The sequence below is a fragment of the Pristiophorus japonicus genome, chromosome 1 (assembly GCF_044704955.1).
Source record: "Pristiophorus japonicus isolate sPriJap1 chromosome 1, sPriJap1.hap1, whole genome shotgun sequence".
NCBI lineage: Eukaryota > Metazoa > Chordata > Chondrichthyes > Pristiophoridae > Pristiophorus > Pristiophorus japonicus.
Window position 1 is genome coordinate 97,937,525 of NC_091977.1, and position 13,150 is coordinate 97,950,674.

General features: G+C 41.8%; 1 protein-coding gene across 1 annotated transcript in view; it reads left to right on the top strand.

Moving 5' to 3' along the window:
* The first annotated feature begins 214 nt into the window (after positions 1-214).
* shc3 (SHC (Src homology 2 domain containing) transforming protein 3) overlaps positions 215-13,150 on the top strand; it is a 367,957-nt gene continuing 355,021 nt past the window's right edge. Inside the window, exon 1 of the mRNA XM_070860095.1 lies at positions 215-757. Coding sequence (XP_070716196.1) covers positions 215-757 — 543 coding nt within the window. The remainder of the gene's footprint in view (positions 758-13,150) is intronic.

Sequence of the window (13,150 nt, forward strand, 5' to 3'; positions counted from 1 at the left end):
CTAAGCAGGACGGTGATCTCTGTCTTAGCAAAGTACTACTACGCCAGGCCCTTACCTCTGCTCTTAGAAGACGCATTTATTTATGTGGGTATTCATTTGCCTGGGTTTATCAGGTTGCTTTTGGTACTATGAGAGATCTGCTATGGTAGAACAAACGCATTCTAAGTTTGCGTCAGATCTGGATGTACATATGTAGACAAGCAGATAGAAGGGCATGCTTCACCGTACGAAGTATAACCGTTTCAGGAATGATTCAGTGACATCATTCGATGAGCTTATACACAACTTATCAATGAACGGCAAGGGCTCGACTGTTACAACGACGACAACATCGGCTGCACCTTCGTATCCAGCCTCATCGGAGGTGCAACGCAAGGACCAGGAAGATGGGCCCACGACACTCTGCACCTTCATCCAAAAGATGTCCCATTTGAAATTTGCTAGCACAGGCAGCCTGTTGGGCATCAAAAATCTGTCCTCTGCAGTGAAAGACCTTGCAGCTTCTAAACTGCAAGGCAGTTCGAGCACTCCTAGCTCAGTTACAGCAGCAGTAGACACATGTAACCCTGTCTCTACCAATCTGTGTTCCCAGCAAGACGTGAACAAGATGAACACAGACAAGAGGGCCAAGGTAGAAGACATTCACCTGGGTGGAGAGGACTGGAATCACAGTGGCAGCTTTGTCAATAAACCCTCACGAGGGTGGCTACACTCTAATGAGAAAATGCTGGGACCTGGTGTGACGTACGTTGTAAAGGTTGGTTGCTTTTATTCTTAAAAAGTCTTATCTAAAAACACATACATCATCCATAAATATTACAAAGCAGTCCATTAACTCAGCCCTTCAACATGTCTGCTCTAATCTACTCCTCATAAGAAATACATCTTAAATTATACATCATATTCAATTGAACCAACCTCAATAAACATACATGCCTAATTGTGTTAAAAATTCTCTTTACACACTTCCTAGTTTGCCGTACATATGACATAGATTCATGCAGGTTATAATTCATTTCCTTGAAAAAGGTGGTTATATATAATATTTAATTTTTCCATGTAATGTTCTTTCGATATAACTTGTAATGATGACTGATGTAAAATATCTTTGGAGTTTTTTTCAAATTCTTACAAAATGCTACAGCACTTAAGAATTTTTTTTGTCCGTTCTGAGTATTAGCTCAGAAGCCATTATTTCCTACAGACTTGTGCTTAGCTTAGTACTAGCAAAAAAACTGTAAACTGCATTTAATTCAGTTTGTATTAATGTAATATTTTGTGTAATTGAACAATTTTGCTTTCTGCACATCATTACATGAATTAGCTGTCCACATTATAGGAAGAATTGAAATATTAACAGCAAACTAATCTAAGAAAGGTTAAACTATGAATCTGATTCAATGCTCTACTACTACTACGACGAAAGGGTTACTGACAGTGTAATTGGGTGTAAAAGGGATTATTGCATTTGCAAAATGTTTTATATACAGTGGAATCCTATAATATGTGACAAACAAAATATTGCTTATAACTAGAATTGGATATAACAGGAATTGCTGTACCAGTGCTGACTGTGTGTCAGAAACATACCGGGACATGGGGTAAATTAGTTTATATTAGAAACTCGTAGGAACCTGCTCATATAAGGTGGTAGATTTTCATGTATGGCAACACTTTGAAGGAACATGAAAATTGGTATATATAAAGGGCTTTCAAAATGAATTAGAGTGATATAAATCAATACCTATTTAAAAGGAATTATGTGTACTATTGCTAAGCAGTTTGTTTGCACCTGGTCCAGAAAATGCTCGTGACAGTTAAAAACAGTGTATATTTTTAGGACTAACCCTACAAACTTATGTTCTAGATCCTCGGGAGTATTCAATTAAAATATAAACTAAATTAGAAGGAAAATTATTTTTAACAGAACTTAACGTGATGGTGCTGACGTATCATTATGCAACCAACTTGTTTAAGAAAAGATTATCTGGATAAAAGATACTCATCTCCAAATGGACAAGAGCATTACAAACTATCAATGTGCTTACAATTTTCCTCTTTTATGAACAATAACATTTGAAAATACCCCATTATTCTCATCTATAAACTTGGAGAAAGGCCCTTCCATTAACTGATGGAGATCTGGATCATTCTTTTCTCGTGCTGTATTCAAAATGGTGGTTACAAAATTAGATAACGCTGAAAGATGCATTTGTACGCAATTAAATGTGTTGTTTGTGTTGCTGAGCAGAATGTGAAAGTCTTTTTAAAAAAACTATAATTCTGGTTAAAGCATGGCCAATTCCAGGACTATCTTTGCACTTTAAAATTTAGAAAATAGGTTCAATGTGTGAAATATCTGAAACTCCAGTACCTCTGAAAGAATGTTATACTGAGGATCATACTGTGGCTTTAACTACATTTTAGTGAGATCACAGTAAAGGATTTAAGAACGTAAAATACTCTGACAATTATATTATTGTGAATTAAATATTTATGCAGTTGTCTTTGTTGTAAAACCTTTTAACTATTGAAATGCTCTTGCTAGGAATAATTCCCCCTAAATTTTTCCATTTAAATTTGAACCATGAAAAAGTGAAGGAGTTAGTGACACAAGTGTCATCATTAAAAATTATCGGCTCTCAGGCTGCTGTTCATGTGAAAGATACAATGAATGTACATACAATGCACGCACAGAGATGAAACATTACTGCTATTCTTAATGGCTGTGTATCGAACAAATCTGTTTCTTGCTTGCAGCATTTTTTAATTAGTGCCTCATGTTCACTCTTCACTTCACACACCAATGAAATATTCAATCTTTATTGACACATATGAGTAAAAGCCTTTCCACCATTTTCTTGTAATGTTTGATCTTATCATATCAAGCTTTGTATTCTTAGATTACAATGGATTTGCTATGTAGATAGGTAATAAATTTGAAAAATAGAGACCCATGTGCCTTTTTTGGAAAAGTGTTTAAAAAATATGCTTTTCCATACCATTCTGTTTTCAGAATTCTGCCCTCTGGTTTTATATGAATCACACACCAGGTTGTTACTGAGGAATATTTCAGGTGCAGAAGCCTGATTTCATATTTGTTTTAACTGCGTACCAATCCCACAAGATTTCTCATGCCATTTTACTTAAGCCAGTGGCATGGACAAACTTGCACAAGATATTTTTAATGAAGAAATGTGGGTCAGCAGGCAGACCTGGGTCATTAAGATTCCTCTCCACATTCCTGTCGACCCCTCCCCAAAGGTTGGCACGTTGCAGTATACACAGCTCAGGTTATGCTTCTAAAATCCTCACAGTAAAAAGGACACACTCATTTGCCATTCATCATATTTTTCCATAATTAACATAAAAAGCAGACAGACACTTACATATTATTAAAAATCACCTCAAAGGAAATACCAGTTTGGAGAAATTTCACAAAGAAAGAGGAATGAAAGTGCAATTCTGTTGTTGCAAGGCCAGCATGTTTAGTTTAAAATTTATAAACCTTATAGAGTTGCTGCAGAAACAAGTGAGATTTATAAATGATTACAAAATTAGCTATGATATTTATTTAATAAATTCTCATGTTTTAAAGATAAATTATTGACATCCCAGAGTTTCGGTTTGTCTCCTGAAAGATGGACAATGAATAAAACAATTAGAGGTAGCTTTATTAGAATGAACAGGGGGAGTTCATGGCAGCTACTGTTGAAGTGTGAACTGTAAGTTTAAAGCTTCAAATAAATCAATAATAACATTGTTTATAGCAATACTCAATTTATTAATGGTTATGGGATAGAGTTTTAGTCAAGAGAGATGGACAAAGCCAACTGGGCTGATCTGTATTGTACAATCTCTTCGATGTGTCAACACTGCATCTTCATTGGTGACAAATACTAGCAGCTTTAATCTTATATCTGATCTAATGGTTTTATGTTTGCAATAGTTTACAATGATTCTCTCGCTCATTTTACAAATTGTGTTGTCCTAAACAATAGTTTGTGCAAATGGTAAAAAAAAAATCATGCAGCAATTATATTTTAACTCTAAGTCAATAAAATGTGAGTCTTTAATTACTTTTTCAGTCACAGAACTCTGATGATCATATTTTATAATTATGGCACTTTAAACTTCTCTGTTATACATTCCTTAAACCAATAGTACCATGCTCCTCACTAGTATTATCTACCACATATTAATAAGTAGTTTTACTGCTACAAAGGTCAGATTCTATAGTTCCAACTGTCTTATCAACTTACTCTGAAGAGCTCCAGGTAAGTCAGCTAGTTTATTTAATTAACCAAATTCTAAATATATAAGTAAATGAAAATTCATCTGATTTATAACCAATATGCTAAAAAAATAACTTACCATTTATAATTATGCAAAATAAACCAGTCAAACTGATTAAAGCTTGAAAAAAATTTCAATAAAATGTTCCCCTCTTCTCACAGCACCAGTTTAGTACTTTGGATGTTTTCCCAACTAAATGAAGTATGTATTTGCCCGGAGTCAGATTTGGGTTTACTGTTACTTTACTAATCATGTCCTAGTGTGGATGTACTGTACTACTTTGTAGTTGCTTTGCTTTGTCTGATCTGCTCAAGTATGTCAACATATTGTTCCAATCTGATCATGTGTTAATAGCTAATTAATGATGTATGATTCTTATAATAATGGCTGTTGGAAGTAATAGGCAGTTTTAAACAAAAAGATTCTGTTGTTCTGTGCACCTGAGCGCCCTGACAGTTCATTGCATTGGGGTGCACATCTCCTTCTCATGAGTTATATGCATCTTGATTTCCTGGTAACCTAGTTTATGTGTGTTCATTACCAGCCTTGCTCTGGTAGGATGAATATGTTCCAGCTCTGTGGTGGCCTAATGTGCACTGTCTTCTAATTTCCCTGGTGGTCTACTGGATACGTCTCACTCTCCTTGCTGTTCTAATGGGATGTGCAGTTTTGATTTCCCTGTTGATCTGAAGGGCATGTGTGTGTTCAGTGTTTTGCAGATGTCACATCTATGTTGGCCGAGTAGGTTAGGTGCAATCAATCTCTCTGGTAGTCTATCATGTGTGTGCTTGATTTTCTTTGCTGATACCTGGGTACTTTTGGAACTTTTACGAATGTAGGAATTACTAGACTAAAAAAGATCAAGGTCCATCTTGTTTGCCTTTTATATCATTCTGTTAGTTGCATGATACAATGATAATGGAGTTGTTGACTAATAGTAGCAATCAATCTCTATCAATTAGTCTACAACACATCCAGACATGAAGGGCAAAATCGGAAGGCCTCCTCGTCGGACATGGTGGCCATTAACCGGTCCAGGCAGCGGGCGGTTGAGGAGGTCGTTCAACCCGACTGCCTGCCTCTCTTCCATGGTTACATTTGAGCCAGGGTGTCCTTGGAGATGAAGCACGTGGTGTGCACCAGTACGCTCGTGGCCTTCCACGAGAGGTGGGCACCAGAGAGACTGGAGTGCATCATCACCCCCGGCAACCAAATTTTAATTTGATCCTTTAATATCTAAAATTTTTTTTTTAATTTGTCGGTTTTAGTGCCCCTTTAATAAGGAGGCACTGGATTATTGTTTCAACTTAAAATAGTTGAGGGCCAGAATTTTAATTTGAAGGAGGGTAGGAAGCAGGTGGGGCTGGATGCGGATGGGAAACCCAGGTGAACAGGTTTCCACAGACCCTGTCGAATTTAACGGCAGAGCCTGATTAGCATTTGGAATCACTGTTCCCTGCCTGCTTGCAGCCAGTCAGATGGAGAGATCGCAGAGAGGAGATAGGGAAGAATGGTGGTGATGAGTGGGGGGGGGGGGGGGTTGGGAATCCAGTGGCCAGAGGGGAATCGGGGCCAGAGGGAAGAGGCCAGAAGGGTTCGGGGTCGGAGAACGGAGGCCGGGGGTGATCGAGGCCAAAGGGCAAGGGGGAAGACTGGAAGGGGATCGAGGGCTGGGGTGGAGAATCGGGTGCCGGGGCCGAAGAGTGAAGGCCAGAGGGGGGGGGGATCAGAGATCAGAGGCCTCATGGGGAGGGGGTTTCAAGTGGAGGTCAGGAGGAGATCGGAAGTTTGGGGTGTCTGATCGTGGGGGCTTCCCAAGCCAGGAACGCTGGATCCAGCAGGTAAGTGGAAAGGCACATACCTCCTGGATCCAGCAGTCCGCAACTTCCAAGGCCTGGGAAACCTGCCCGCCCACAGTTAAATTTTAAATGGTGGATCACCATGAGTCACAGAGCCTCATAATAATATTTAAATGGACAACCCGCCACCTAGCAGCGTCTTGGCTGCCCGACCTCTGTCCTGCTTTGGATATAGCCGGAAGTGGGCGGATTCAGTTTTTTAACTCTAACTCCCCACTCGACCCCAACCCACCAGTTTTTTGGTGTTAAATTTCATAAGAACATAAGAACATAAGAAATAGGAACAGGAGTAGGCTATTTGGCCCCTCGAGCCTGCTCCGCCATTTAATATGATCATGGCTGATCCGATCATGAACTCAGGTCCACTTCCCTGCCTGCTCCCCATAACCCCTTATTCCCTTATCCTTTAAGAAACTGTCTATCTCTGTCTTCAATGTATTCAATGACTCATTTCCCACAGTTCTCTGAGGCAGCGAATTCCACAGATTCACAACCCTCTGAGAGAAGAAATTCCTCCTCATCTCAGTTTTAAATGGGCAGCCTCTTATTCTAAGATTATACCCACTAGTTCTAGCCTCCCCTATCAGTGAAAACATCCTCTCTGCATCCACCATGTCAAGCCCCCTCATAATCTTATATGTTTCGATAAGATCACCTCTCCTTCTTCTGAATTCCAATGAGTAGAGGCCCAACCTACTCAACCTTTCCTCATAAGTCAACTCCCTTATCTCCAGAATCAACCTAGTGAACTTTCGCTGAACTGCCTCCAAAGCATGTATATCCTTTCTTAAATATGGAAACCAAAACTGTACACAGTATTCCAGGTGTAGCCTCACCAATATGCTGTATAACTGTAGCAAGACTTCCCTTTGCAATAAAGGCCAATATTTCATTGGCCTTCCTGATCACTTGCTGTACCTGCATACTAATCTTTTGTGTTTCATGCACCAGGATCCCCAGGCCCTGCTGTACTGCAGCACTTTGCAATTTTTCTCCATTCAAATAATAACTTGCTCTTCAATTTTTTCTGCCAAAGATGCTTAACCTCACACTTTCCAACATCATACTCCATCTGCCAAATTTCTGTCCACTCACTTAGCCTGTCTATGTCCTTTTGTAGGTTTTTTGTGTCCTCCTCACATATTGCTTTCCCTCCCATCTTTGTATCATCAGCAAACTTGGCTACGCTACATTCGGTCCCTTCATCCAAGTAGTTAATATAGATTGTAAATAGTTGGGGTCCCTGTGGCACCCCACAAGTTACTGATTGCCAACCCAAGAATGAACCATTTATCCCAACTCTCTGTTTTCTGTTAGTTAGCCAGTCCTCTATCCATGCTAATATATTACCTCCAATCTTGTGAACTTTTATCTTGTGCAGTAACCTTTTATGTGGCACCTTGTCAAATGCCTTCTGGAAGTCCAAATACACCACATCCACTGGTTCCCCTTTATCCACTCTGTTCGTTACATCCTCAAAGAATTCCAGCAAATTTGTCAAACATGACTTCCCCTTCATAAATCCATGCTGACTCTGCCTGACTGAATTATGCTTTTCCAAATGTCCTGCTACTGCTTCTTTAATAATGGACTCCAACATTTTCCCAACCACAGTTGTTAGGCTAACTGGTCGATAGTTTCCTGCTTTTTGCCTGCCTCCTTTTTAAAATAGGGGCGTTGCATTTGCAGTTTTCCAATCTGCGGGGACCTCCCCAGAATCTAGGGAATTTTGGTAAATTGCAACCAATGCACCTACTATCCCTGCCACTAATTCTCTTAAGACACTAGGATGCAAGCCTCTACCGTAAAGACTGATATAAAATATAAAATACTCTTACAAAAATTCCCCCCGAGGTGAGGAAAACCCCGGTGGTGGAAAGCTTACTGACCCCTAGGTTCAAACCTACCTGTTCCTCCCAGATATGCTGCACTTACCACATGTCAGGGTTCAAACTACTCATCTACTATATCCCAAAGTATTCTTTTTTGAAAGAAATCTAACTTATTTGCATTTGAATGAATCTATTAACCGTAGTAGTTTGCTCGAATGTGCAGATTACATCTACTTACCTCATGTTTCAATTCAAAATTTCACTGGCATTGGGGGTTGGAGTTTGAATCTTAAGTTTTCCTACAAAAAAAATTAATAATCCCAACTTCCATCTTAAGTGTGGTTGTGGTGTAGGTGATTAAGATTGATTAATCTTTTGAGAACTAAATATGCTTTGAAGCCACATAATGGCATTTAGCTAAGAGAGACGCACATAGACTTCTCTCTCACTTTGATGAATAAGGGTTAATAAGGGACAGCCAGCACAAATTTGTTAAAGATAAATCATATTCGTCTAACCTGATTAAGTTCCTTGAATGTGTAACAGAGAGTTGATGAAGGTAATACAATAGATGTATATATGCACTTTCAAAAAGTACCACGTAACAGACTTATTCAGAAAATAGAAGCACATGGTATTAAAGAGACAATGGTAACTTGGGTATGAAATTGGCTAAAGGATAGGATGCAGAGAGTAGTGATGAATGGATGTTTTTCTGATTGGTGTTCCCCAGGGGTTGGTATTAGGACCACTGCTCTTTTTGATATATATTAATGACCTAGACTTGGGTATACAGGGCATAATTTAAAAGTTTGTAGATGATATGAAACTTTGAAATATTATAAACAATAAGGAGGATAGTAACAGAGTTCAGGAGGACATAGACAGACTGGTAAAATTGGTAGACACGTGGCAGATAAAATTTAACAAAGAGAAGTCTGAAAAAATACATTTTGCTTGGAAGAATGAGGAGAAGCAATATGAACTAAATAGTACAATTTTAAAGGGGGTGCAGAGACTTGGGGGGTGTATGTACACAAATCATTGAAGGTGGCAGGATAAGAAGAGGAGACTGTTAAAAAGCATATGGGATCCTTAGATTTATTAATAGAAGCATAGGAGGTGAGATTGGATAAAACTCAAAAATGGGCATGGCTAGCATGCTTAAAGTGGTGCCTGCTCATTATAATGATTGGAGTGCTGTGTTCAATGCTAAATTCACTGCTGCTTGACTTAGCAATTATCGAGTTCAGTCTATTGTCTAATAAAAATTTGCCAAGGCTCTCTGTACTTCTTAAAGGGGAAGTGCTTTGTTGCAGAAGCACCTCATTGTCACTCTGAAGCCATGGCTCAACAGGGAAGAGAGAGGGCAAAAAGGTTCTCAGATGCAGCACTGGAGGCCTTGGTCCTGGGGGTGCATAGAAGCTGTCAGGTTCTCTATCTGCAGGCGGGCAGGAGGCCCTCCAGGCAGCATGACAGAAGGCAGTGGGAGGAAATAGCACAATCCGTCAGTGCCACATGTGTTGCCCTGAGGACCTGGATCCAGTGCCACAAGAAGTTTCATGTCCTAACATGAGTCTTCAAGGTGAGTGAATGCATCTTCAAATGCTATATCCAACCAACTGCACCATTAGCATCAAACACTTCTTAATGCACCATGCCCCCATCACTCACCTACCAACAATTCCAAGCAAATACGACTCATACCTCACAATCATAGCTTTGCTTCACCATTGCTGCAAGACTCACACTCAAATCTCACATCTTGCACACATGGCCTGCTATTTAACCATGGCAGGCACATCACCCAAACACATTGCTCCACGCTCACTTCCCTTTCTCTTGCAGGCAAAGGCGGCACACAACCATCGTGAGCAACAGCAGACGGGCTGAGGGGAATCCCGACTTCAAAACTTTACTGAGCTGGAGAAGACAGGGTGGGAGGTCATTGGAGGGACCATCACTGAGGTTGTGGCGAGGGGTGAGATTGAAAGTATTGCTGATGACGGTATGCTCATACCTAATCCTTCTTCTCACATCCCATTTCCCCTTCATCCCACAATTGCTTCTCACCTACAAGATGCTGATGGTGTAGGCATGCACATCTTGTTTTAGCCCCCTCTCCTCACCACAACTCAATCCTTATGCCTTTTTCCTTTCAGATATTCAAGAACTGCCACCAGCCCAGTCTGTCTGTGACTTTGTGGAGGACGAGAGTGAAGGAGAAGAAGAGGCACCATCACTCGATCTGACACACACAGGCACCAGCTCAGAAAATAACACCTTACATACTTGAGAGGATAGTATAGAGGTAGGATCTGCAAGTGGTTAGTCACCGGGCATGAATGGGCTGAAACCATGCCAGCGGGAAATGGTAGCTCGGGTGCGAGTTTCCTGGAGGGTGAGCTTGCGTACAAGTTCTGCTGCACAGGACTCAGTTGATGACTTTGATGGGATGGCCTTCAGAAGACGGATGATGGGCAAACACACAGAAATGCTTGGTGCAATGGCAAGCCTGCCAGAGAGTCTCTTGTCAGTGGCAAGGAGCATGGGGGAGTCCAGCACCAACATTGCATGGGCCTTTGAGCAGAACACACAATCCATTCTCAGTCTGCTGCCACCCATGCTCAGGTGATGCAGTCTACAGCCGAGCCTTCTAGGCCCAGAGCTGTTCGAGGTCGTCATGCAAGACAATAAGCAGTCTCTCCCACTGAAAGTCAGTAGCCCTTCGCCAGCCATGCTGAAAACACTGTGATAGCACTACGTAGGAGCACTAGAATAGGCAAAGAAACACGAAAGACAGGCACTAAGAGAATGCACAAAGATGATTAATTGTATTTTTGCTTTGATTAATCTCTAAATTATATTTGGTATGTTGGGTTTGTGGTGGTTCTCATTCAGCTTTGTGTCCAAGGGGACGCTGTGATCTTCCATGATAAAGGGATGGTAAGGTGAAGAAGTGGTAAGCAATGGGGATTTGGGATTTCATTCAGAGGAATTGGATTCTAATGAGGTGCTCATGAAGCCCTTTGGAACTGGGATCTGCTGCCTGCCTCATCCCTTTCTCCTCTACATCCTCTTCCTCCTCCTCCTCCTGAGGTGATCACAGAACCCATGGTGGCAAAGGCTGCGCCCTCGTGATGGCCAAATTGTGGAGGATGCAGCAGACCAGCGTGTACTGAAGGGCTCCTCCCGAGCGGCCAAGGCAGTGGAACTGTTTCAAAACCCTGATGGTCTGATTGATGATGTTCCTCATGGCAGCATGGCTCTCATTATATGAGTGCCAACCACGAGTGGTGAGGTTGCAGAGAGGGGGTCACCAGCCAGGTGTAATGTAGATGGCCCTTGTCTCCAGGCAGCCACCCTTGCGGTTGATGAAGTGGCTGGATGATTGCTGGCACACAGGACTGCCAAAGGATGAAGGCATCAAGACTGCTGCCAGGCTATCGGGCATTCACCATCATGATGTGCTGGGCGGCTCGCACACGAACTGCACATTATGTGAGTGGTAGCCTTTGCGGTACATGTCAGGATTGATATGCGGTGCCCGCAAAGCCATGTGTGTGCAGTTGATAACAGCCTGCACCATGGGGGGGGAGACCGATATCCTGGCAAAGTAACAGGCGTGCTGCTCCTGCTTCTCTCTGCTCAGAGGAAAGACAATGAAGTCCCTTCTCCTAGAGTACAGAGCCTCTGTGACCTCCCAGTTGTAGCGATGGATGCCGATCTGCGAGATGTTTGCTGTGACTCCTGCTCCAGACTGGAAGGATCTGGTGGCAAAAATATTGAGGTCCATAATGACCTTGAGGGCCACAGGGGGAGCTGACATTGCCCTGGTCTGAGGCTGCAGTTCTGGTTGCAGGAGATGGCAGAGTTCTGTGACCATCATGACACAAAGCTTGGAAGTATAGTGAACAGTGAGGAGGATAGTGATAGACTTCAAGAAGACAGACAGGCTGGTTAAATGGGCAGACACGTGACAGATGAAATTTAACGCAGAAAGATGCATTGTGATAAAAAAGCTCATGGGGTCCTGGGTTTCATGAATAGAGGTAAGGAGTACAAAGGCATGGAAATTATGATGAACCTGTATAAAACATTGGTTCGGCTTCAACTGGAGTATTGTTTCCAATTCTGGGCACCATACTTTACGAAGGATGTGAAGACCTTAGAGAAGGTGCAGAAAAGATTTACGAGAATAATTCCAGGGATGAGGGACATCAGTTATGTGGATAGACTAGAGAAGCTGGGGTTGGTCTCCTTAGAGCAGAGGTTGAAAGGACATTTGATAGAGGTGTTCAAAATCATGAGGGGCCGTGTTAGAGCAGATGGAGAGAAACTGTTACCATTGGTGGAAGGGTCGAGAACCAGAGGACACAGATTTTAGATGATTGGCAAAAGAACCAAAGGCGACATGAGGGAAAACTTTTTTATGCAGCAAATGGTTAGGATGTGGAATGCACTGCCTGAGATGGTGGTGGAGACGGCTCAATCGTGGTTTTCAAAAGGGAATTGGATAAGTACCTGAAAGAAAAAAATTTGCAGGGCTGTGAGGAAAGGGTGGGGGAGTGGGACTAGCTGAAGTGCTCTTACAGAGAGCTGGCACGGGCTCAATGGGCTGAATGGCTTTCTGTGCTGTACCCATTCTATGATTCTATGATCTGCTTGGTGAAGCAGAGTCTCCTAATACACTGCTCCTGGTTTAAGTGTAAGTGGTGAAGTGCTCTCGGAAGACTCTAAGGTAAGGCCTCCTGCTGAGAGTCCTTCTATCTCTCCTCTTCCTCTCTCTGCGAGCAGCTTGATCTCTTCTTCACTGCCTCTGCTCCATCTCCCTGTCATACTTGAGCATGTGAGTGACTGCAAGTAGAGCCCCCCATGACTGGGAGTAAGTGGTCTGAGCAGAAGCTTTTAAATGAGAAGCAAAGTGTTCTCCACTTGTAGCAGAACTCCCTGTCACCTCAGCAACTTTAATTAAGTATAGAAAGCTCCAAACAGTTGCACAAAATTACACAGAGCCAGTAGAAATCAAAAAGGAAGTCAGCTGCAAGTTGTTGATGATCCCTTTAAATATCGCTGATGTGGTGTCCTTCCTGATGCTGAATGCATGTTCAGCTGTTCGTGATTTGGAGAGGGTGTTGAATGGAGCGGTGACATTGAAAATAG